At 39.4% G+C, this 21098-nt stretch overlaps 1 protein-coding gene across 8 annotated transcripts in view; it reads right to left on the reverse strand.

Moving 5' to 3' along the window:
• The window catches only part of ARHGAP18 (Rho GTPase activating protein 18), a 194480-nt gene that overhangs the window by 26490 nt on the left and 146892 nt on the right, over positions 1–21098 (reverse strand). For all 8 annotated transcript variants that reach the window (XM_074037031.1, XM_045391553.2, XM_074037033.1 and 5 more), the window contains 5 exons: positions 15646–15811; positions 13081–13172; positions 8725–8802; positions 5092–5251; positions 3088–3170 (listed from right to left, as the gene is read on the reverse strand). In XM_074037031.1, coding sequence (XP_073893132.1) covers positions 3088–3170; positions 5092–5251; positions 8725–8802; positions 13081–13172; positions 15646–15811 — 579 coding nt within the window. The remainder of the gene's footprint in view (positions 1–3087; positions 3171–5091; positions 5252–8724; positions 8803–13080; positions 13173–15645; positions 15812–21098) is intronic.

A 21098-nucleotide genomic window follows, 5' to 3' on the forward strand; every position in this document is an offset into this window, starting at 1 on the left:
CCTTCTCCTATGCTTCCCCCGAGTTCCCAAAGTCCAGTGTATCATTCTTATGCCTTTGCATCCTCATAGCTTAGCTCCTACTTATAAGTGAGAACATGCAATATTTGGTTTCTTATTCCTGTGTTACTTCACTTAGAATAATGGCTTCTGGTTCCATCCAAGTTATTGCAAAGGCCATTATTTCATTCTGTCTTATGGCTGAGTAGTATTGCATGGCATGTGTGTGTGTGTGTATGTGTGTATCTATCACATTTTCTTTATACACTCATGAGAACTTCTCCTGTTTCAAAAAGTATTTACTTTATCACCATCCTGGTGGTATCAATCTATCACTGGCCTCACTCTCTGAAAAGCCAGGTTTGAGTCCCAGCACATTTACTTATTAGCTGGGTATGATGTTAAACCTTTATATACCTCTGCTCTTTAAAGCTTTCTTATTTGTAAAATGGGAATACTTATCTCTCAGCCTGGAAGGATTGAGATAATGTATATAATGAGCTTCTTAAAACTACAAGAAAGATAAATGTCAAGAATTATATTAACATGGATCCCCTCTTGCTATCGTAAAATCAGTCTTCAGTATGGTTCCAAGTCAAAGGTAGGTGTGATTATTTGTCCAAATGCATCATAATTCAAAGTAAAAAGGAACTGTGGGCCGGGAGCAGTGGCTCACGCCTGTAATCCCAGCACTTTGGGAGGCTGAGGTGGGCGGATCACCTGAGGTTGGGAGTTCGAGACCAGCCTGACCAACATGGAGAAACCCCGTCTCTACTAAAAATACAAAATTAGCCAGGTGTGGTGGCATGCGCCTGAAGTCCCAGCTACTCGGGAGGCTGAGGCAGGAGAATCGCTTGAACCCGAGAGGCGGAGGTTGCAGTGAGCCAAGATCACGCCACTGCACTCTATGCACTCTAGCCTGGGCAACAGGAGCGAGACTCTGTCTCAAAAAAAAAAAAAAAAAGTAAATGTGGTTAAGTAGCTTGCCCAAACACACCTGTCACTTCACTATCACACCAAGATGTGGTATTTAACATGGTGCCTCCTAACCCTTAGACTTGCTGTAGCAATATTCCAAACAAGTCATGTACGTGATTCTGTCCTTCAGATGACAACTGAAGGCGTGTTGCTAGCACTGGATAAGTCAGGGAATTTTGCGTTAGGCTTCCTGAAATTATATTGCATTGGAGTTTCCCTTCCCTTTTACAGAACTAAATTTATGGCTTATTCTTTGCACATATGGCATTCTTGTTAAAATGTTCTATTATTAAAGTTCTGGTTTGAAACCTTCAGCAGAGCTGGCTAATTAAGTCACTAAAGCTTAAGTAAACATGTAAAATTACTTGTTTGCATCTTCCAGTTTTTTACCAAAAATAGTACTTCCTCCCCTTAATTAAAAAATTATGTTTCCAATAGCCTCATACACAAAATGTAAGAACTATCCTATAATTTTAAAAATTTTTTTAATAGTTTTTTTAAAAGAATATGCCTGGGACTTTGAGGGCAAAGTCCAAAGAAGAGTTCCAGATCAGTCACACCCAAAGCAGCCATATTGAATTGAGTGCTTCCTCCCACAACGACTTGAACTCATTTGAATGTAGGGGTATCTTAAGTAAATCATGAGTCTTGCAATACTCACCGCACACTGGTCATTGATAGGACGGTCACCCAAAGATGTGCCAAGAAAAAGTCAATGAGTAAGAAAAAGATGTTCCTCCCTATTTCTGAGTAGTTGAAGCCCTGTGTTGGGAGCACTGCTGACAAGCAGGGGACATGTTGGATCATCAGCCCCACTTTGTCCTGGGCCATATGCCCCTGTCTCAGCCACAGTCTACACACACTTACACAGCAGCCCTGGGCACACACACTTCAAATATAACCCTTTCTGAATTGACCTCTGTCTCAAAAGCAAATTGAACCAAAACCTAATGCTGCCTTCTGGGTTATTCATTTGACAACCAGTGAAGCAAAGGGCTTTTTTTCTGACTTAGGAAAGGGAATAGCCCTTTGGAAGTTCTCCTGTAGCAGACATAGCATTTTTACCTCCAGTAATCCCCATAAGCTGCTTCATCAAGAAAAGTTGAGTATTAATATGCATTCCATGGCATTAAAGAACTATCAGTCATGCAGTTACAATTCAAGGAGTTTTAATGAATTAAGAGAAAAAAATTCCAAGATGTAGCAAGTAGTAAATTTTTTTTCTTAACTTGAAAGTTCTTTTCATGAGGAGATTTCATTTTAAATAGAAAAAAATGAAGAGGGTAAAGAAGCCCTCTACCCATATAAAAAATATTTTTACGGCAAGGGCAAAACTTAAGATAATACTTTTACTAAGTTAATTTTTTTTCTTTTTCTAAGAGTTTATAATTAAACCTTTTGCAACTACACTATAAACTCTATAAACTCTGCTGTTAAGGAAAATAAATCAGTGTGGCACAATCCCTCATTATAAGAGCTTCTGACAACACTTACAATAGATGGTATTAAGTCATATAAACATTAGACCAAATCACTTCAAAATGATGATATAAATCAGAAACCCAGGATAAACCTTTAGAGAAATAACTAGAATTTGTTTGAGTTGGTCTATACTTTGGCTAACAAATGTATCAAATCACCATTATGACTTACTTCAAAATCTACCATTTCTAACTACAAATTGTAATATCTTTAGGTAGTAGTGGGTTATATTTGATGAGCTTTAGAATTTTTGTTTTAAACATTTATATTTTACCTTACTGCTGCTAACTGCTTATTAAATACAATTCGATAAATGCAAAAAAAAAAAAAAAAAGAGGAGAAAAAAACTAAAAACCACCCATGTTTCCATTAACCAATGAACCTCAATCATCTGGTTTGGAAGAATAAATGTTATAGTGAAAATTTTAAAAAAAACTTAAAAATATTAGTAACATAACCTCATAAATAAAGAGTTAAAGACTTTCACCCTCTGTCCTTAAAAGTAGGCTTTTTTCTTTACAGACTTTTATGACCATATCCAAGATACACATCTTATTGCTTTGCAACAAATAGTGAAAAATTACTGTGCTTAGTTCTAAGGGATATTTAATGTAAATTAACCGAGCTGACCTTCAGTGTGTCCCTGTTTGCATCAGGTAGGAGGATGACAAGAAGGTTCAAAGCCTGTAGTTGCTGCTTCTTGGTTGGAAGAGCTGTAGAAAAATTAAATAAATCTGAACTCTTTTCTTTAGTGAACATTTTCCTTTACTTTCTTTTTTCACTTTTTAAGGAAAAAGTTATTTGGCATAAACATGACTGTAAAATCTAAGACACAACGACTGAGCAGCAAGCCTTGTTGAGAGTGTGTTTGTGGGAGATCAGCAAAAGCAGCTGCTGTTAGGAGCTTCCTCTCTCTCAGAATGCTCACTTCCAACTGTGATCATATGACGCGCGGCCTTATGTTTGCAGACACACAACAGTGCTTTGGAAATAATTTTAACTTCTGCATGATAATTATTCCCCAATGAAAAGACATAGAGGATGGGACCTTCCACGATATGGTATCAGGGTGCGTCTGTAACAGTGAAGTTTGTTTCTTTTAATGGCGAGTGAACAAATGCATGGTAAGAGTCCATTAATTCCAACAGGAATATGTAAAATACGGCCTGGAACACGATAGGTGCTCATAAATGCCTGTGGAATAAATTAGAAAACCAAGCAGCAATTCAACAGTCTCAGAGGTGCATTATTATCATTGATGCTATCATTTTCAGTAGCCCTTACCCTATTTAAGTAATACTCGTGGATATTTAGAATCATTCCAGCATTCCTTTTCAGCAATAAATTTGGTCCTGTAATTCATATCCAGGAAATGTATGCAACGTAGCACAATTTAAACATTAAAAAGTATTTCCAGCAGAAGCTAATTTATTCTGTTTAAAGAAGAAACTTGTTCAGAAAAAAATACTTTAAACAAGATGATTTCAGTTTCATCTCTCCTAGAAATTCTGAAGAAATGTCATGATACGAGATGACTCATGAAACCATCTCAATATTGTATGTGTTAAGAATAGCCTGGCGGTTCTGGTTGAAACTGTAGCTCACTGCAATTTTTTTTTTTCTTCTGAGTCGGAGTCTCACTCTGTCTCCCAGGCTGGAGTGCAATGGTGCAATTTCGGTTCACTGCAACCTCAACCTCTCGGGTTCAAGCAATTCTCTGCCTCAGGGAAGCAGGGATCACAGGTGCACACCACTATGCCTGGCTAATTTTTGTATTTTTAGTAGAGACGGGATTTCACCATGTTGGCCAGGTTGGTCTCGAACTCCTGACCTTAAGTGATCTGCCCACCTCAGCCTCCCAAAGTGCTGGGAGCTCACCATAATTATTAATAGTGCCCCTCTTTCATTCTTATAAGTGTCCCTGTTTAAAAGATAAAGATACAGTTACTTGAAGGCAGTGATCGCATTTTTACTTTTCTTCATGGCCTCTAGGTGTAAAATGGATAATTAGGTCAGTAGATAAACCTTATAAGATGTGGGTTCACTGGAAAAAGAATTGAGAACTATTAGAGACACTAATGTGTAACTTGCCCAACATGACAAAATGGCAGTACATAAGAAGCAGCTTGTGACCTTCCGCCAATGAGGCAGCAAAATGCTTTGCTCCACATTTCTGCATGACAATGTCAGAATTTAATTTTTCAAGAAATGCTCACAGACCCTACCACTTCTCCTTGTGCTTTTATAATAACTGCTCATCCACAACTTCTCCAGTAAGAGTTGCTTTTTAACACTTGGCAAAAAAATTGTATCAGAGATCTTACATGACTCATTCTATTATAAGAGAAACGTGAAGTTTCCAGGTTTTAACAGTGAAATATATTGTATTGCTTAAATGGCATACAATTAATCTGTACCCAAAGAGAACATTCTGTTATCTGTTTACTCAGAAATGCATATTTATAAGAAAAACGGAAAACAATGCATGGCAGCTGAGCACCCACTGACATCAGTTGAGTCAATATGTCCACCCAAATACGTCTGGTTACGTTCTTTGTGATGCCAAATGTCATTAAAACAATTAACATAGATGGCACCAGCAGAAGGACTGCTTCAAAGAGGGATAGTACTTACTCTGGACAGCCTGAAAGGCTTTGAGATACTCCACACTGAGCAATGGCTGAGGCAACTCCCGAATGAAGAGCTTCAGCAGGCTGGCGGCATCATGCTGTTTGACACTTTCCCAATTAAAAGTCCCTTCATAAAACTTTGCTTCTAGTTCTTGGCAAAGATTCTGATAGGCACAGGAAAAAAAAAAAAAAAAAAAGCAGCTATAAGTGCATTTTTTTCTTGCTGAGAGTATGATACATTTTCACTTTCAAGAGATTCTGCTCTTTAGACAAGACAAAGCAAACTACCAAAAGTCAGTATTTCTTTTACTCAGAAAAAAACTACTCCTCTCCTCTAATCCAAACGTATTTTACCAATAAAAAACTGTACCTAAGGCCAAAACACATTTTAAAATTTATACTTTTTCCTGGACATTCCACAAACTGTAAATAATAAAGTTTTAATTAAGAGATTTGGTTAAAATAATTGTTCCATTTTGGGGCTTCATCTACATATTATAAATCTTCATTAAATTAAGAAAAAATCATTAAAAAAGAAGTATGTTTTAAATTATTTAGAAGTATATTACATAACAAAATACATATTCAATCTCTGGGCCTAAAACAGAAGGCTACCTCTGATTAGTCACCTATGGGAAATGGAAAACCCAATTTTAAAGCAAACGAGGCATGAAAATACATCAATATACCTGTCTTTAATGCACAGCCATCCTGCTGCCAGCTGCGGAAAACAATCTGAGTCCATGCAGAATTAGAAATATCTAGTTCACTTACCTCATAACTCTACAGTATTTGTCAGGCAAATTATTACTAATAAACCAATTGAGTTCTGTAATTACTATTTTTTGTATACTTCTTTACTATACATAAATCTTACCATGTTAAAAACCATCACAAGTTTCTGTCAGTTTCCTCTATTACATAAAACCATCCTCCCAAAGTATGTTTTCTGTTTTCTTGTAAGGCAAATTACCACATTTTCTCTTCCTAACACAACAACCATTCTCTACCCTCAATTATTTGTGTAACTGATGAAATAGGTGAAGGGGAGTGGGCAAAGACAGAAAAATAAATAGGGAGGAGGGAAGGGGGAGGGAGGAAAGGAGGGAGAAAAGGAGGGGAAAAAAAGAGGAGGGATGGAAAAAAAGAGGAGGGAGGAAAAGATAGAAAAAGGGAGTGGGAGATAGGGAGAGAAGGAAGAGGAGAGAGAGGGGGCATGGAGGGAAAGAATGAGGGAGGAAAGGACAACAGAGGAACATCCAGAGAAGAGAGGCAGAAAGAATGGAGGGAGAGGGAGAGAGAATAGTACAGAGAAATTTGGTGGGGCCAGGGAGAAAAGAGACAACCAAAATTTTTGCATATTATCTTTTAAATTATTTATAATGGACCAGCTGCTGCATAATTTGGCATATGACAACAGGCTGGGTTGAAGAGTTGAGCCAGCTGAATCCACTTAATTGGCCTTCTTAGAAATTACACTTAGTTAAACTTGTCCTTCTGCCAGCCTTCTCATTGCAAAGTAAAATCTGCATTATATTCACTATTCTGTACTAAGTAAATGTATTTTTGCCTCCTGTGAGCTGGCCATCGCAGTCTGCTAGTGAGGGCCTGAGTGCTTTCAACAGTGAATTGAGGACTACCTTGCTGATATGGGTAATATGAAGTTATATTTGTTACCTGTTTCTGAGGAACTATATCTTTGTTAGTGAATGTACTTACTAGAACTTGTCTCAGAACCACACAATGTCCATGACTGACTAGTGGCGAACGTGCCGTAGGTGTTACATTAAGTGAGACAATGACAAACTATGAAACTTACAAACACCACAATTTCAGGGACGTCTAAATATCAGACGCCAAACCCAGGGGACACAAGTGGAAGCTTATGATCTGAATATAGCAGGCTACTCAAATCCTATTAAAATGAGATCACTATGCAGTAAGAGCCAAGGAGGTTGAAACTGGTGTCCTAAATCAAGGCAACTTATCAAAATAAGCAGGTGATGCAAACTGTGGAATGTATAAAGAGTAATTCCAATCCTGGCCACGCCACAGCCCATTAGAAGCAGGCCAGGACAGTGTGCACTCTCCAAGAAACACTTAGTCTTGATCCAGTTCTAAAGATTTCATAAAGAATGTTATAAAAGTGAAGAGAGATTATCTCTCTTCTCTCCTATTTTCTCTTGGATTTTCAAATTCAGGAAGACATGCATTGGATGTGGGCAGTGGTTACTTGTGCTATCTCAGTGCAGAGGTAAAGGTGAATCTGGAAGATCGGGTAAAAGTGAATCGTTAATGGCTGCTTTCCAGATACAGCTACAATTCCAAGTATGAGTCCCCTTGATATTTAAATCCCCTGAGGGGATATGTAGTATGCATCCCCTGTAGGGTAATTCCATGTTTATCATGCATTCATTGGAAGCTTCATCCCCCAGAGCAAAAAGTGAGGCACAAAGATGACAGCAGGAGGATACATGGTACCCCAGAACAGTAGGAAAGAAATGTCATCCAGAGAGAAGAAAATGCACGGGAGAAGGTAGGGCTCAAATTGGGAAGTCTGGGAATTATTCTTTCACCAGCCAGACTCAGGCTACCCTGGATGCAGCAAGACAGGGAACTGTGTGAATTAGGAAGGTGGTTGAGAGTGTCTTGTCTGACCTGCTCACTAAGACTAATTATGCATAGGATGCCAAGGCCCCCCATCTGCTGGAGTCTATGTTTCTGGCTTTTTTTTTTTTTTTAATCTTTTGAGACAATGTCACGTACCGTTGCCCGGGCTGGAGTGCAGCGGCACGATCTTGGCTCACTGCAACCTCTGCCTCCCAGGTTCAAGTGATTCTCCTGTCTCAGCCTCCTGAGTAGCTGGGAATACAGGTGCCCAACACCATGCCCAGCTAATTTTCTGTATTTTTAGTAGAGACAGTGTTTCACTATGTTGGCCAGGCTGGAATCGAACTCCTGACCTCATGATCCACCCACCTTGGCCTCCCAAAGTGTTTTTTATTTTTAAGAAACAGGGTCTTATTGCTCTGTCACCTCGTCTGGAGTACAGTGGGACAATGAGAGCTCACTGCCACATGGAACTCCTGGGTTCAGGCAATCCTCTCCGCTCAGCTTCCTGAGTAGCTGGAACTCCAGGTGAGCACCACAGTGCCTGGCTAATTTTTTTAAATTATTTTTTGTAGAGACAGGGTCTCACTTTGTTGCCCAGGTGGTCTCGAATTCCTAACCTCAAGCAATCCTCCCGCTTTGGCCTCCCAAAGAGCTGGGATTACAGATGTGAACCACCGCGCCCAGCCCTGACTTTTGTAAACTCAATTGCTACTACTCATCCTGGCCAAATCTATCACAACTATCCCCACGCCATTAATATTTTAACTCATCACATTCTCTTGTCATAGTATTATTATAGGTAATATGGTGATTTTGGAAAAAAAAAAAAAAAAACGAAAAACAAAAACCAGACAGGACTGTAAAAAAAAACTAAACTGAATGATAAAAGGTTTTATTGTTTTATTTTATCTACTTTACTAACAATGGAAAAAAGGGGTGGAGAGGACAAGCTTTTTTAGCTTTTAAAATGCATAAATGTAAATAAACAATAAAATGTTTACAATTAGTAGAACCCAGAGATTACCTTGATTCTAATGGCAGCTCCAGGGATTCGTAAGAGGCCTTCGGTTTCCAAACCTCCCTCTTCAATTCGAGAAATTAGCTGTGCATAAACAGAGAAACATTCTAATTTCGATATTTGTAACAGGTACAATTCCAAATTTAACATCTGTTTCACATGTAAATAGAACTGATTACAATGACATGTAAACTGGATTTTATGAGGTTTTGAATGCTATTGCACTACCACTGTCCTTCAAAACAGTAAGTCCAGAAACTTTTGTTGTAATTTAGAAAAAGTTGGGCCTTATGCTACTTTATAACAGAAGTGTGTAATTTCACACAACAGCTGTGATACTCCAAACAAACAGAGAATAAAGATGCTCATTGTTTAAAAGCAACTAAGAACATCTATTTATTCTGCTTTTCCAGAAACCTACATTCTGCAATCAAATAAATCTTATGAAAATCTAACATTTGCATATTTACATCTCATTTTTAGCTTGTTCCAAGAAAGAATTATTTATGACATGCAGAAAAAAAAAACTGTTTGCAAATATTCATTTTTAAGCCTTTGGTGTTAAACAAAGAAAAACGTCCTTGTATATGGCCTCTAAGTCATACCTGATGCCCAATGAATACACTGATCTAACTCCAGATTCCCACAAAAAGCATTTTTGTTTTTGTTTTTTAAAAAAGCAGAAACCCGCAAAAATAAGGCAAATGGAGAAATTACAATGACTATTGGAGGCTAAGAAGAAGATAAAAGAGTGGTCAGATTCTTGGTAAAGTGATCTTCTTGGAGTAGGCATTCCCTGAGCAGTACACAAAGCCTTTACAGAACATATTCTGCTATTTTAAGAAAATCAGTTTTCATGTCCTCGTTTAAATATAAGGCATTTCCTAGCATCATACAGGTTTTCCTCCCTGGCACCCATTCTCATTTCACAATTGCCTTCTCTACTTTATAAGAGACAGACCTATTCTTCACTCATCCACAATCTTACTATAATATTCTCTGCATGCCCGAAGGCATAAAATCTTCTAGAGTATCAAAAGAATGTAAAAAAAAAAAAAAATCAGGGAAGCCTCCTTTAATGATTAAACAAGACTCTATAAACTACCCAGAGCTTACTGTTTTCCCCTTGCACATAAAAGTGTCTGTTAGGAGCAAAACCTGGCATCATAAATCAGGTCTTTTGACCTTTGTCTCGATATTCTGAAGTTAGATATATTGTAGGATGTGGACACTGGAAGAGATGTCAACTTTTCTTTCAAGACTTCGCCTCTTCTATTCCTGGGTTATATTATGGCCAAAGAATGCACTGATATTGAGGAAGCCAGATAAGAATTAAGCATAGTAGTCTCAAAATTCTCCTAAGGATTATTAGGAAAAGAGAAGCATCTTTGATCAGTCAAAGCAGTACAGGATTTTTAAAAATTCTTCTGGAGTATTTTCCAAGACCACGTTTTTTGAGTAACACTGGATAAAAACCCACAGCAAAAATTTTAGGCGAATTATTTTAGATCAGATGGGCGTTATTCAAAATAAAGCATTTAAAACCAAATTTAACCAATATTCAATGTATAGCCAATTTTCATTTTATGTGATCTTATAAAATGTTTAAAATGTTTCTAGTCCTATTAACAAAATGTACAATTGTATGCTAGCTGCTGGAGCAAATTAGTTTTCAGCAATACATGCCTTTCACTTTCATTAAGTACACAGGAAAAAGTGATTGTGACTTCTAAATAACTGAATGAGCATAATTTCTGCATTTTAATATTTGAGTCCTTTTCATTATTCTCTAAGGCTAAAAACCAGCACCCAAGAGAGTTATGTACATATATCCTCTGAAGGAATGCCACGTGTTTTCTCATATATCTCGCTCTGAAAATAACATATTTTTAGCTACCACATTATACTGCATTATTAAAATATAAATAATACTTTATAGCTTTCCTTTTCTTATCAGGATTAAAATAGAGATGAAAAATAACTACATTGACCCATACATTTTAATGATGCTGTTTTGACTAATTTACCTATGTTCTGTAATTTATCAGTAATTTTCATAGCATTTCTCAAAATATATATTACATACTTATGTGAATTGAAAAATGAAACGAAAATACAGACTCTGACACAAAGTATGGCTGAGTTGGCTGATTCATTTGACAGTGAAAACACTAGATTTGATAATTAGGTTATAAGGCAGACTTTTTTCATAGATTAAAAATTAGCAATATTTCTATTTCCCCACCTTTCTAAGAATACAAGGTTTAAACAATGTACCTCTGAGTAAAATAATAATATAACAGATAAAGGTTCATAAATATTAAATAAGCTTTGTTAGTGCCCTTTCTGGGTATATAAGCTCAAAAAAATAGTCCTCTAAAGACTGGTAATGAATCTTCTTGCAAATTAGTCGTTTCTAATTTTTCCCCTTTAACAAAACAGAGATAAGACCTAATTGAGTTGTCAGCTGATAAATCAAAACTTTTTTTGTGATAGATCATTGTGACTTTTTGCTTAAAATTCACAGGGGATGCAAACAGATGAGTGTTATCTACAAGTAAACTTTTTATATGCTCCTTTATTTTTTATAGAAACAAAAATACTTTAGGGCCATTATCCAATCCTTCAAACAGATAGACAGCCAGAGTCTGCAGAATGTTAAGGGACCAAAAATGTAAAATAACCAACTAAATAAATAAAAAAAAACTTCAAGAGAAAATGACAAAGGGAGATTTTTCTTAATAGACTGGATGCAATCCTCAGGCAGATCACGTGGCATCATTGAACCTCCACAGAAACTGAAGCTCGCTGTATTTCTGTGGTGTGATGGTGAATTTTGTGTTCCAATTTGGCTAGGCTATAGTGCCCAGGTGTTCAGTCAAACACCAGTCTATATGTTGCAGTGACAGGTTTTGTTGTTGTTGTTGTTGTTGTTGTAACAGTAGACTTTGAGTAATGAAAATTATTTAATACTCTCTATAATGCGGTGGGCCTCATCCAAACAGTTGAAGGCCTAAAAGATTTTGGTTTCCCAAAGCAGCAGCAATTTCGCTTCAAGATTGCAACAAAGAAACACTGCTTAAGTTTCCAGCCTGCAGCTTTTCTACTCAAGATGGTAGCATCAACTCTTGCCTGAGCTTCCAGTCTGCTAGCCTGCTCTACATATTTCAGACTTGTGAGCCCAATTGTGTGAGCCAATTAAAAAAAAAAAAAATCTCTTCATCTCACTCTAAATATATCCTATTGCTTCTGTTTCTCTGGAGAACTTTGACCCAGGAAAGGATGCTGCTGAGATCCCTGCTTTGTACAGGCTTTGGTATATAGTAAATTGCAACTGTTACTGACAGAAGAATTTGAATATGTAGCCTGTATTTGTCAGCCTCCTCCTGTTAATCACAGGTACTGCTGACAGCTCTCCATAGATACATGTTCTGCACACGGTGGCTAGCAGAGGCTGATGGGTGGGATAAACTGTGTAGAACAAAGTTTGTCAGGAGAAATAATGAGATGCAGGTTTGAAGGTAGTGGTAGATATGAGAGGAAAAAAGCACCAAATGTTAGTAGGTAAGACAGGGAATTGACTAGTTTGGAAGAGCGGAAGAATGAGTGCCAAGTAGATTGAGCCTTAGTACTGGATGAGCTTGCTGAGCCAATTAACTGCAAATCAATTTCTACTGTCCCAAGAAATTTCAGAAACTGTGATATGCCCGGGCTGCAGCAAAGAATCTACAGCTTGGGTAGTTCGCAACTGAGTTGACCTGTCTTCCTCTCTGTGCGTTCCTTAGCTTTTCTCAAATGTAATCTGTTTCTGAACAATGATGGCTCAGAGGTTGCATGGAAATTTTTATATTGCCACAGATAATCCCCTTATGAATAATTGAGTGTTGACTACACAAGTGACTTAATAGTTTAGCAATCATTTTCTAATTCTACTTTATGGTTTCTTTGCCTACTTTGGAAATAGGCACTGGTAAATTAAATTGGACATCCTCACTGTAAATAGAAAAGCTTAGGAAATATACACAGGCATGAAATATTCATGAGGATGCAATTCCCTAGAAATTTATAAGCAGTTCCCACTCCTATGTATTATAGAATTGAAATCTCAATTATACAAAGCCAGCTAATATAAGACAAGAAAATGATGCCAGGTAATCACAGTTACAGTAATAACACAGAAAGCATCACCATGAATATAAAACTTATGAGCCCTTGAAACAAATTTGCTTCCTGAATAGAAAATCAAAGTACAAAACATGACAGTATATCAATTGGAAAACTATATTATAATAATATGAATACAAAAAACCACTATTAGCTTAAGTATGTTCTCTCTATGCTGACCGATCCAAGCCTACTTACTTTTTGAAAGATCAAGGGTATTCGAGTTCCTAGTACTTTCCTCTGATCTTGTTCTAATAGCACTGTCAATGGAATGCAAAAAAGACCAGAATCTGCAAGAAAAAATTGTCAATCTATAAAATATTAATACAAAAATGTTAAAGCATGAGATTTCTGATACTGTCAATCAGACAACTATATATTGAGCAACTACTAAGTGAATGACAGCATCTCAACATTATATATATGGTGGCCAATAGCAAAATCCTGGCCCTGATTTATAGAGGCATGTAGCAAGGAAAGACAGCTAAACAAATGATTGTGAATAATTACCAACATAATTACAAAAGTGCAAACTGCTGCATAAGAGAAATAGAGTACTGTGACAGCATGAAAAATATCCAGATCATTTACTAAATGTAATCAAATTAAAAATTCTTACTTAAAAGCAAATATTGGCCAGGTGCAGCGGCTTATGCCTGTAATCCCAGCACTCTGGGAGGCCAAGGTGGGAGGATTGCTTGAGCCCAGGAGTTCAAGACCAGCCTAAGCCTGGGCAACATAATGAGACTCTATCTCTATGAAAATTAAAAAAAAAAAAAAGTTAGGCAGGTATGATGGCAGGCTCCTATAGTCCCAGCTACTTGGGGGGCTGAGGTTGGAGGATAGCTTGAGCCTGGGAGGTTGAGGCTATGGTGAGCCATGATTGCACCACTGCACTCCAGCCTCGGTGACAGAGCTGTCACCTTTTTATCACCAAAAAAAAAGCAAATATCATTCGTCTTTTCCACATTAAATAGACACTGAACATTTTACAATACAGCAAAATATAAATATTTGCTTTCTAAGAAATCAGGCAAGATTAAGATCTTGTTCTACAAATGTTTCTTTTTAGAAAACAGATACTTGCTACTCTTAAATTTGTGGTTGTATACACTTAGAAATAGCTCCAGAAAAAAATGACGGTAATAATTTACAATTTTTCTAAATTAAAATCATATGCCTTGAGTCTGGTATGAACATGGCTTCTACCAGCACTTCCACCCTGCCCCCATCACTGAGTGGACAGTTAGCACCAAAGTGGTAACTTTTTCCTTTATGACCCACACCAGCATGGAAGCGAAAATCATCTGTGAACATGAAAAAGGGGATTATCTTGTGGTGTGAGGACAGACATTGGATATTGTGACACTTAATCGAGATGCCATTCAAAAGAATGCCAGTACCCAGTAAATAACTTTCCAGTTTGGGAATTCAGAAAAGATGTAATCTCAAAAATGCCAGGGGTCTAGGGTATAACATAAAATCAGTATCTTGGATAAGACAAACAGGTATTAAATAAAAATGGAAAGAAAGTCTATTAACAGTGATAGCCTTGATAAAACAATTTAATGTTTCTTTGCCAGGATGCAATTCTAAAACATACCAATAAAAATTTAAAAAAAAAAAAAAAACAACTCTCTGAGCCACTTTAAAAATCTTGGGCACTGACCCACAACTGCTGAAATTGTATTTCTAGTTTATGTTTGGAGAAGACTTTGTGATGAGCTTCTCAGAAAGCATCTTAAGTCTTCATTATCAACAATGGACTTCGGAAAAAACAGAGCACCATTTAACTCAGAAATTCACCATCCTAGGCTTTAAGCTCAAATACTCAAAGGAACTAAGCACAGAATGAGGTCTTCTGGGGCCCAGCATGACAGGACAAGAAGGGAAGGTACACTTCAGTCCTACAGAGTAATTGCCTCTAAAACCTAAATCAGGTGAATACTCATCTTTGTGAATGTTACCATAGCAATTCCATAATCCTCATTCTTGGTTTCTCTTTAGGAGGTACCTCTAAGGTTAAATAAGAGGACAAAGAATCCTAAAGTAAAGCTTTGTCAACAGAGAATTATGTGGATTTCAAGACCAATAAATTACTGGAGAAACAAAAACTGAAGAGGTGTCTGTTCTCCATTATATCATAAAAAAAATAAACTGTTTATTTAATGGGTAAAGCAAGGTACTTACAAAAAAAAAAAACAAAACCACTCCACATTTCCATGATGAGTACAGTCTAGTGGTATTGTTGTGTCACAATGGTGGTATTTTCTTAATAGGGGAAAGAATGTCTTTGCAAAATAGGTAAAATTAGAATGTCGAGGAACAAAGGGGCAGACTACTAACTGGCCTATTTATTTTCTATCCAATGAATAAACAAAAGTAGTCACTGAGAATCAACAGTCTTAAAGTCATTTTTCAAGACCTGATTCTGGAAATAAGTATGTGCACCAAATATGTATCTTTTTAAATATATAGTTTTTAAAGGAGAAAGCACATGAGTTACAATTGTTTCAGATTTTCCTTCTATGAGAATTAAATTATTTCATTATGCCTTTATTCTCTATAGTCTAGGACACAGTGTATCTCTATCCAGTTACAAAACTTTTGAAGGCAACATCTTAGAATATAAACTTTAGACGTCTTCAAGTGTTGGTTTATTTTGTAGGTGTTTTTCCCTGTCTCCCAGAAACACTGCTAAAAAGTCAAGTCCATCCTTGCGATTTGAGAAATAAATGCAATGATTTATCATTTCATGATTACCTCTTGTTTTGATTTTCACAGCCTTTTGTTGTTTCAGCTCAATACCCAATACATCATAGAGGGCAGTCAGCTCAATCAGAGCTAAATGGCAAACTTTCTTCATGTCCTGAGGTGCGAGGTCACCAATCCTTGTGGTACCCGTTTTGTCTTTTGGCAATCTGAAACTCTAAAATAAACATCATTAATATAGTAAAAGCTTACAGTATCTAACCTCCATTGCAATGCAAGAAGAAAAAACCAGCTACAGAAAGAAGTTATACTCAGAATAAGTGACAAGAAAAGCCACAGTATAATTTCTCCAGACAGAATGAAGAGTGATCCTGCCACGACGACGACCCCTAAAGCTGTGGAGTGTTCAAGAGTCAACATTCAAAGTCTGTCAGACAATGAATGGGACCGGACCGCAAACTCGGAGTATTAATACCTGTGGCTCGGAGGACAAGAGAGACAGTGAGCCCAATGGAGAAAAAGATTTCTAGTTAAGTGACCTTCAGAAAAGGAAGGCTAGAAGTCAAGCACAATCCATGAGGGGGAAGGGGAAGAAAAGGGGGAAAGGGAAGGGTAAAGAGAGGGGGAGAGGAGGGGGAAAAGAAAGAGGAGGGGGAAAAGAAAGAGAAGGAGAGGGAGGGGGAGAGGAGGGGGAGGAGAAAAGGGGAGGAAAAGGGGGAGGAAAAGGGGGAGGAGAAAAGGGGAGGAGAAAAGGGGAGGAGAAAAGGGGAGGAAAAGCGGGGGAGAAAGGGGAGGAAACGCGGGGGAGAAAGGGGAGGAAACGCGGGGGAGAAAGGGGAGGAAAATGGGGGAGAAAGGGGAGGAAAAGGGGGGGAGAAAAGGGGAGGAAAAGGGCAGGGGAGAAAAGGGGAGGAAAAGGGCAGGGGAGAAAAGGGGAGGAAAAGGGCAGGGGAGAAAAGGGGAGGAAAAGGGAGATGGGAAGGGGAAAGAGGGAGGAGAAAGGGGAAAGGGAAACGGGGAGGGAAAAGGGAAACAGGGAGGGTGAGGGGGAAGGGGAGGGTGAGAGAGAAGGGGAGGGTGAGAGGGAAGGGGAGGGTGAGAGGGAAGGGGAGGGTGAGAGGGAAGGGGAGGGTGAGAGGGAAGGGGAGGGGAAGGGGAGGGTGAAGGGGAGGGGAGGGGAAGGGGAGGGTGAAGGGGAGGGGAGGGGAAGGGGAGGGGGAAGGAGAAGGGGAGGGGGAAGGAGAAGGGGAGGGGGAAGGAGAAGGGGAGGGGGAAGGAGAAGGGGAGGGAGAAGGGAAAGGGGAGGGAGAAAGGAAAGGGGAGGGTGAAGGGAAAGGGGAGAGGAAGGGGAGGGAGAAGGGAAAGGGGAGGGGGGAGGGAGAAGGGAAAGGGGAGGGTGAAGGGAAAGGGGAGAGGAAGGGGAGGGTGGAGAGGAAGGGGAGGGTGAAGGGAAAGGGGAGAGGAAGGGGAGGGTGAAGGGAAAGGGGAGAGGAAGGGGGGGTAAGGGAAAGGGGAGAGGAAGCGGGGGGTGAAGGGAAAGGGGAGAGGAAGCGGAGGGTGAAGGGAAAGGGGAGAGGAAGAGGAGGGTGAAGGGAAAGGGGAGAGGAAGGGGAGGGTGAAGGGAAAGGGGAGAGGAAGGGGAGGGTGAAGGGAAAGGGGAGAGGAAGGGGGGGTAAGGGAAAGGGGAGAGGAAGCGGGGGGTGAAGGGAAAGGGGAGAGGAAGCGGAGGGTGAAGGGAAAGGGGAGAGGAAGGGGAGGGTGGAGAGGAAGGGGAGGGTGGAGAGGAAGGGGAGGGTGGAGAGGAAGGGGAGGGTGAAGGGAAAGGGGAGAGGAAGGGGAGGGTGAAGGGAAAGGGGAGAGGAAGAGGAGGGTAAAGGGAAAGGGGAGAGGAAGGGAATGGTGAAGGGAATGGTGAAGGGAAAGGGAAGGGAAAGGGGAGAGGAAGGGGAGGGTGAAGGGAAAGGGGAGAGGAAGGGGAGGGTGAAGGGAAAGGGGAGAGGAAAGGGGGGTGAAGGGAAAGGGGACAGGAAGGGGAGGGTGAAGGGAAAAGGGACAGGAAGGGGAGGGTGAAGGGAAAAGGGACAGGAAGGGGAGGGTGAAGGGAAAGGGGACAGGAAGGGGAGGGAAAAGGAAAAAGGGGGAGGGGAAGGGAGAGGGGAATGGGAAGGGGGAGGGGAGGAGGGGAAGGGAGGAGGGGGAGGAGGGGGAGGAGGAGGGGGGAGGAGGAGGGGGAGGAGGAAGGGGAGGAGGAGGGGAGGGGGAGGGGGAGGGGAGGGGGAGGGGGAGGGGAAGGCGAGGGGGGAGGGGAAGGCGAGGGAGGGGAAGGCAAGGGAGGGGAAGGCAAGGGAGGGGGAGGGGAGGGGAAGGCGAGGGAGGGGAAGGCGAGAGGGGAGGGGAAGGCGAGAGGGGAGGGGAAGGCGAGAGGGGAGGGGAAGGCGAGAGGGGAGGGGAAGGCGAGAGGGGAGGGGGAGGGGGAGGGGAGGGGGAGGGGAGGGGGAAACAGAGGAAGATGACATGGAGAAGACAAGTACAGGGAAGAGAAAGAGGAATAGCAGCCATGAGTGTATGCTTAGAATGTGCCAGGTACTCTTCACATATACTTATGTATCTTTTAATTGTCACAGAAGCCAAGTAAGGTTGGTCCAGAAAGACTAGAGCACATTGGGTTAAGAGTGGAGGGACACAGGGAAACGAAGAGCATGGACTTCAGAGCTTACCAGTCATCTGTCTACTTACTAGTTGTGTGACTATGGTAATGGCTTAACCTTTCTTTCCGTAAACTGGGAGATGGAGGGGGAGGGAAAGGAGAAGGACAACAAAAAGGAGGAAGAGGAGGTGGATGGGCCACCGAATTTAGAGGGCTGTTGTGAGATTTAGTGCCCAGCACTTCCCAAGTGATTTTATGTGGTTGCTACTGCAGGTTGAGTATACCTCATCCAGACTACTTGAGACCAGAAGTGCTCTGGATTTCAGATTTTGAAATAGTTGTATATACACAATGAGACATCTTGGGATGGGTCCCAAGTCTAAACACAAAATTGATTTATGTTTTATATACACATAGCCTGAAAGCAATTTTCCAAAATATTTTAACTAATTTGCATGAAACTAATTTTGTGTTAAGTACTTATGTGTGGGATTTTTCACTGTGGCATCATGCCAGTGCTCAAAGAGGTTCTGATTTTGGAACATTTAGGATATTTGATTTTTGGATTAGGGATACTCAACTTGTATATTACTTTCACTGCTGAATAAACTGGGACTAAGATGTTACTTCATAATCACAAGCACACAGTGGTATGTTTTTCTGCCTTTCTCAAATATCATCTTTTAATATTAAACACATTAAACATTAGAAAGCAAACCACAAGATAAAAAGGCAAATTTCACTAGTGTGTACATTTAATACAAATTACAATCCCATTGTGTTTACCCATTACTAAAACTGATCATTCTCTTACAGTTTGGGTTTACCTTTGAATTTTCCATTTAATTCAATTGCTGATTAGCTGATTTAACTGCATCTATTTTATTCCCTTTGCTTTGGTACTATTTGCATCTTATCGTTAATACTTCATCATCTCAATACTAGGGCAAAAGACATGTCCTAAAGCAGTAATTCTCAAAGGGTAGTCCAGGGAACATTGGGGGTATCCAAACCCTTCCAAAACGTCCAGAACTATTTTAATAACTAGTAATGAGGCATTATTTTGCCTTTCAAACTCTCATTCTCTCATGAGTATACAGTGCAGTTTTCCAGATGTAAATGAGTGCCATTGCAACAGACTGAATGCAAACATAAATATGGGAATCCAGCTGACTTCAACTAAAACCAGACATTAGAGACTTGCTAAAATTAAAACCATGATACACTTAATTTTTAGAAAATATGACTATTTTCCATTTTGAGAAAAGGGTATTTATTTTAACTATAATATTCTTATATTAAATGGACTAATATTTTTTCAATTTCTCAATTTTATTTTCAGATATGGTAAGTGTCCATAAGTATAACCCACATAAACAGAAGGTTTTTGAGGCCCTTAATAATTTTTAAGTGTATGAAGGAGTTGTGAGATGAAAATGTTGGAGTCACTCTCCTAGAGCAATTCGTAAAACCTATGACTTTAAGTGAGAAGCTAATTCCCTTTAAGCAAACTCAATTCCAAAAGAGAGACTTCAAGTCCACTGTAAGACGAAGGGGTCTTTCTTAACTGTTTGTAATGTGTTTTTTTCTAGGAGAACATTAAATAAACAGAATGAACATCACTGAAGATGGGGCCTAAGTAAATTTCCAGCAGGGGGCAGGATGGCCTCCATGGGGCACTGCACTGGATTCAAGAGGGTGGAGCCAGACCACAGGTGGCAAATCCAGTTTTCATCACTTACTATGTGACCTTTGGCAAACAATGTCCCCTTCTGCGCCTTAGCCTCCTCATCTGTAAAATGAGAACAACTGAACCTAACTTATAAGGTTGTGGTGAAGATCAAATGATAAATAGCACTCAAAAAGTATTACATATTATATTTTTTCATGGAGCTTTTAAAATAATATCAGCATGTCATGGTCTTCCTTTATTCCTATGTGTCATGGCAAGGTAAGAAAAAAATGAAAACAATAATTATCTTATCAAAAGACAGTTTATTTAATTCTGCAAAAGTCCTAATAAGGTAAGAATTATTACAGCATCTTCTAGGTGGAGAAACTGAGACTCAGTTAAGTCCCTTATACATGGCCACAAAGCCAGTGATGTCATGAGGATGCAAATTCAGTTCTCCTAAATCCTAAGTTTTGTAACCCTTCTGTTTTACTCCATATTTCCCATCCACCAGAGTAGGCAGGGAGATATCTAGGTTGATAGGTGTTCATGTGGTACTGTGAGCCCCTCAAGGAGAGCAGCCACTTCTTAACCACTTCTGTAACCCTGTTGTACCACAGACCTGGCACACTACGGGTGGTCTGTCACAGTCCACTAAATGAATGAAGACGCACATCCTACAGGGAGGAGAGCAAAGAATCAAACTCAATGAGGTGGAGGGCCCCTGGCTTCGTGTTCCCCTGATTTTCTGTGATTTCTACTGAGTTTTCCTTTTTAAAAATCACACAAAACTGGTCACTTTTTCCCATGTTTGGTCCTATATTTCTGGTAATTGCTTCATTTTCTGAATGCTAAACCAACCATATTTACCTTTTTTTTTTTAGTGCTAAAAGTTTCATTAAAATCAATTGCTTTGTGTCTAATAAGCCAAGCACACGTAATACAGGCATTTAAAGCATTACTCAAGGTAAATGTTTACAGAATCCTGAAATATTATTAATTCAAACATTTGATTTACCTAGCGATATATGTCATGAGCTTATTTATTTATTTATTTAAACATTGTGCTTAATGAAGGAGTTAGTTCTTTATCCCAATGTTTAATTCATAGCAGCAGCTTTAAATATTTATGAAGTTTCCTGTCGTTTTTTGTTTAGTTAATAGACTGAATGGTTCAGTTCGTTG

This window comes from Macaca fascicularis, chromosome 4 (genome assembly GCF_037993035.2).
Source record: "Macaca fascicularis isolate 582-1 chromosome 4, T2T-MFA8v1.1".
Lineage (NCBI taxonomy): Eukaryota > Metazoa > Chordata > Mammalia > Primates > Cercopithecidae > Macaca > Macaca fascicularis.